The sequence below is a fragment of the Salvelinus fontinalis genome, chromosome 5, assembly GCF_029448725.1.
Source record: "Salvelinus fontinalis isolate EN_2023a chromosome 5, ASM2944872v1, whole genome shotgun sequence".
Classification (NCBI taxonomy): Eukaryota; Metazoa; Chordata; class Actinopteri; order Salmoniformes; family Salmonidae; genus Salvelinus; species Salvelinus fontinalis.
The window spans coordinates 59,174,404-59,178,245 of record NC_074669.1 but is presented as its reverse complement, the minus strand read 5'-3'; the positions used below and the strand labels follow the sequence as shown (position 1 = coordinate 59,178,245).

Sequence of the window (3,842 nt, the reverse complement as noted above, 5' to 3'; positions counted from 1 at the left end):
AACAGTTAGTGTAGTAGGGTTTCTCATCACCAAGCAGTATCTACCTCTGGTACCAATCATCTACATGTAACAGTTAGTGTAGTAGGGTTTCTCATCACCAAGCAGTATCTACCTCTGGTACCAATCATCTACATGTAACAGTTAGTGTAGTAGGGTTTCTCATCACCAAGCAGTATCTACCTCTGGGACCCAACATCTACATGTAACAGTGTAGTAGGGTTACTCATCACCAAGCAGTATCTACCTCTGGTACCCAACATCTACATGTAACAGTTCGTGTAGTAGGGTTACTCATCACCAAGCAGTATCTACCTCTGGTACCATACATCTACATGTAACAGTTAGTGTAGTAGGGTTACTCATCACCAAGCAGTATCTACGTCTGGTACCAAACATCTACATGTAACAGTGTAGTAGGGTTACTCATCACCAAGCAGTATCTACCTCTGGTACCCAACATCTACATGTAACAGTGTAGTAGGGTTTCTCATCACCAAGCAGTATCTACCTCTGGTACCACACATCTACATGTAACAGTTAGTGTAGTAGGGTTTCTCATCACCAAGCAGTATCTACCTCTGGTACCACACATCTACATGTAACAGTTAGTGTAGTAGGGTTACTCATCACCAAGCAGTATCTACCTCTGGTACCAAACATCTACATGTAACAGTTAGTGTAGTAAGGTTACTCATCACCAAGCAGTATCTACCTCTGGGACCCAACATCTACATGTAACAGTTAGTGTAGTAGGGTTACTCATCACCAAGCAGTATCTACCTCTGGTACCAAACATCTACATGTAACAGTGTAGTAGGGTTACTCATCACCAAGCAGTATCTACCTCTGGTACCAAACATCTACATGTAACAGTTAGTGTAGTAGGGTTACTCATCACCAAGCAGTATCTACCTCTGGTACCCAACATCTACATGTAACAGTGTAGTAGGGTTTCTCATCACCAAGCAGTATCTACCTCTGGTACCAAACATCTTCATGTAACAGTTTGTGCAGTAGGGTTTCTCATCATGCTGAAACACAAAGCACAGAAAACATCTTAGTTCATGAGATACATCGATACACACATATAGACAGACAGACAGACAGACAGATAGATAGACAGACAGACAGATAGATAGACAGACCTTCCTTCTGCACCCCACCTCCCTCCCTCACTCCTTCCCCACCCCCCCCCTCCCTGTCTTCGTACCTCAGCATGTTGTCCTGGGGTCAGCTGTCTCTGACACTGTTGATACTATCTTTCTCTCCCCCCTCCCCCCTCCCCCCTCCGCTATACTCCCCTCCCTCTCAGCTCCTGTTCCTCCCTGACCCCTTCTCTCCCTCCTCCTCTTCCCTCCCTCCCTCTCTCTCCATACCTCAGCATGTTGTCCCGGGGTCAACTGTCTCTGACACAGTTGACACTTCAGACACAGAGGGTGGTAGTCCCGCCCCAATGACCTCTTCTTCTCACCTGGACCAATGGGGAGAGAGGATACCACGGGTTAGAGGTCAAATGTCTGTCATGGACCAATCTGGTTAGAGGATACTCAAATTGTATTTGTCACATGCGCCGAATACAACAGTGAAATGCTGAATACAACAGGTGTAGACCTCACAGTGAAATGCTGTATACAACAGGTGTGGACCTCACAGTGAAATGCTGAATACAACAGGTGTAGACCTCACAGTGAAATGCTGAATACAACAGGTGTGGACCTCACAGTGAAATGCTGAATACAACAGGTGTAGACCTCACAGTGAAATGCTGAATACAACAGGTGTGGACCTCACAGTGAAATGCTGAATACAACAGGTGTAGACCTCACAGTGAAATGCTGAATACTACAGGTGTGGACCTCACAGTGAAATGCTGAATACAACAGGTGTGGACCTCACAGTGAAATGCTGAATACAACAGGTGTGGACCTTACAGTGAAATGCTGAATACAACAGGTGTAGACCTTACAGTGAAATGCTGAATACAACAGGTGTAGACCTTACAGTGAAATGCTGAATACAACAGGTGTGGACCTCACAGTGAAATGCTGAATACAACAGGTGTAGTAGACCTTACAGTGAAATGCTGAATACAACAGGTGTGGACCTCACAGTGAAATGCTGAATACAACAGGTGTGGACCTTACAGTGAAATGCTGAATACAACAGGTGTGGACCTCACAGTGAAATGCTGAATACAACAGGTGTAGACCTCACAGTGAAATGCTGAATACAACAGGTGTGGACCTTACAGTGAAATGCTGAATACAACAGGTGTAGACCTCACAGTGAAATGCTGAATACAACAGGTGTAGACCTTACAGTGAAATGCTGAATACAACAGGTGTAGACCTCACAGTGAAATGCGAACTTACAAGCTCTTAACCAACATTGCTTCAAGAAGTTAAGAAAAAATGTGTTCAGTAAACATATATATTTTTTCAGTAATAAATAATTAAACAGCAGCAGTAAAATAACAATAGCGAGGCTATATTGGGGTTCCGTTGCAGAGTCAATGTGAGGGGGCACCGGTTAATCCAGGTAATGGAGGTAATATGTAGGTAGAGTTAAAGTGACTATGTATAGATAGTAAACAGAGAGTAGCAGCAGCACCGGTTAATCCAGGTAATTGAGGTAATATGTAGGTAGAGTTAAAGTGACTATGTATAGATAGTAAACAGAGAGTAGCAGCAGTGAGGGGTCTGGTGGTCATTTGATCAGATGTTCAGGATTCTGAGGGTTTGGGGGTAAAAGCTGATAAGGAGCCTTTTGGTCCGAGACTTGGTGATCCGGTACCACTTGCCGTGCGGTAGAAGAGAGAACAGTATAGGACTAGGGTGACTGGTGTCTTTTACAATCTGTAGGGCCTTCCTCTGACACCGCCTGGTATAGAGGTCCTGGATGGCAAGAAGCTTGGCCCCGGTGATGTACTGGGTCGTACGCACTACCCTCTATAGTGTCATGCGGTCAGAGGTCGATCAGTTGCCATACCAGGCAATGATGCAACCCGTCAGGATGCTCTCGATGGTGCAGCTGTAGAACGTTTTGAGGATCTGAGGACCCATGCCAAATCTTTTCAGTCTCCTGAGGGGGAATAGGTTTTGTCATGCACTCTTCACGACTGTCTTGGTGTGCTTGGACCATGTTAGTTTGTTGGTGACGTGGACACCAAGGAACTTGAAGCACTCAACCTGCTCCACTACAGCCCGATGAGAATGGGGGCGTTCTTGGTCCTCCTTTTCCTGTAGTCCACAGTCATCTCCTTTGTTTTTATCACGTTGAGGGAGAGGTTGTTGTCCTGGCACCACACGGCCAGGTCTCTGACCTCCTCCCTATAGGCTGTCTCATCGCTGACGGTGATCAGGCATACCACTGTTGTGTCATCGGCAAACTTGATGATGGTGTTGGAGTCGTGCCTGGCTCGACAGTCATGAGTGAACAGGGAGTACAGGAGGGGACTGAGCACACAGCCCCCGTAGTGAGGATCAGCGTGGCGGATGTGTTGTTACCTACCCTTACCACCTGGTGGCGGCCCATCAGGAAGTCCAGGATCCAGTTGCAGAGGGAGGTGTTTAGTCTCAGGGTCCTTAGCTTAGTGATGAGCTTTGAGGGTACTATGGTGTTGAATGCTGAGCTGTAGTCGATGAATTGCATTCTCACATAGGTGTCCCTTTTGTCCAGGTGGGAAAGGGCAGTGTTGAGTGCAATAGAGATTGCATGTCATGGACCAGTGGGGTTGGAAGATACCAAGGGTTAGAGGTCACATGTCTGTCATGGACCAATGGGGTTAGAGGATACCAAGGGTTAGAGGTCAAATGTATGTCATGGACCAATGGAGTTAGAGG

General features: G+C 46.3%; 1 protein-coding gene across 1 annotated transcript in view; it reads right to left on the bottom strand.

Moving 5' to 3' along the window:
* Positions 1–731: 731 nt before the first annotated feature.
* The window catches only part of LOC129855926 (cysteine-rich protein 1-like), a 5,802-nt gene continuing 2,691 nt past the window's right edge, over positions 732–3,842 (bottom strand). Inside the window, exons 2-3 of the mRNA XM_055924040.1 lie at positions 1,377–1,471; positions 732–1,031 (exon numbers count right to left, since the gene is read on the bottom strand). Coding sequence (XP_055780015.1) covers positions 909–1,031; positions 1,377–1,471 — 218 coding nt within the window. The 3' untranslated portion in view covers positions 732–908. The remainder of the gene's footprint in view (positions 1,032–1,376; positions 1,472–3,842) is intronic.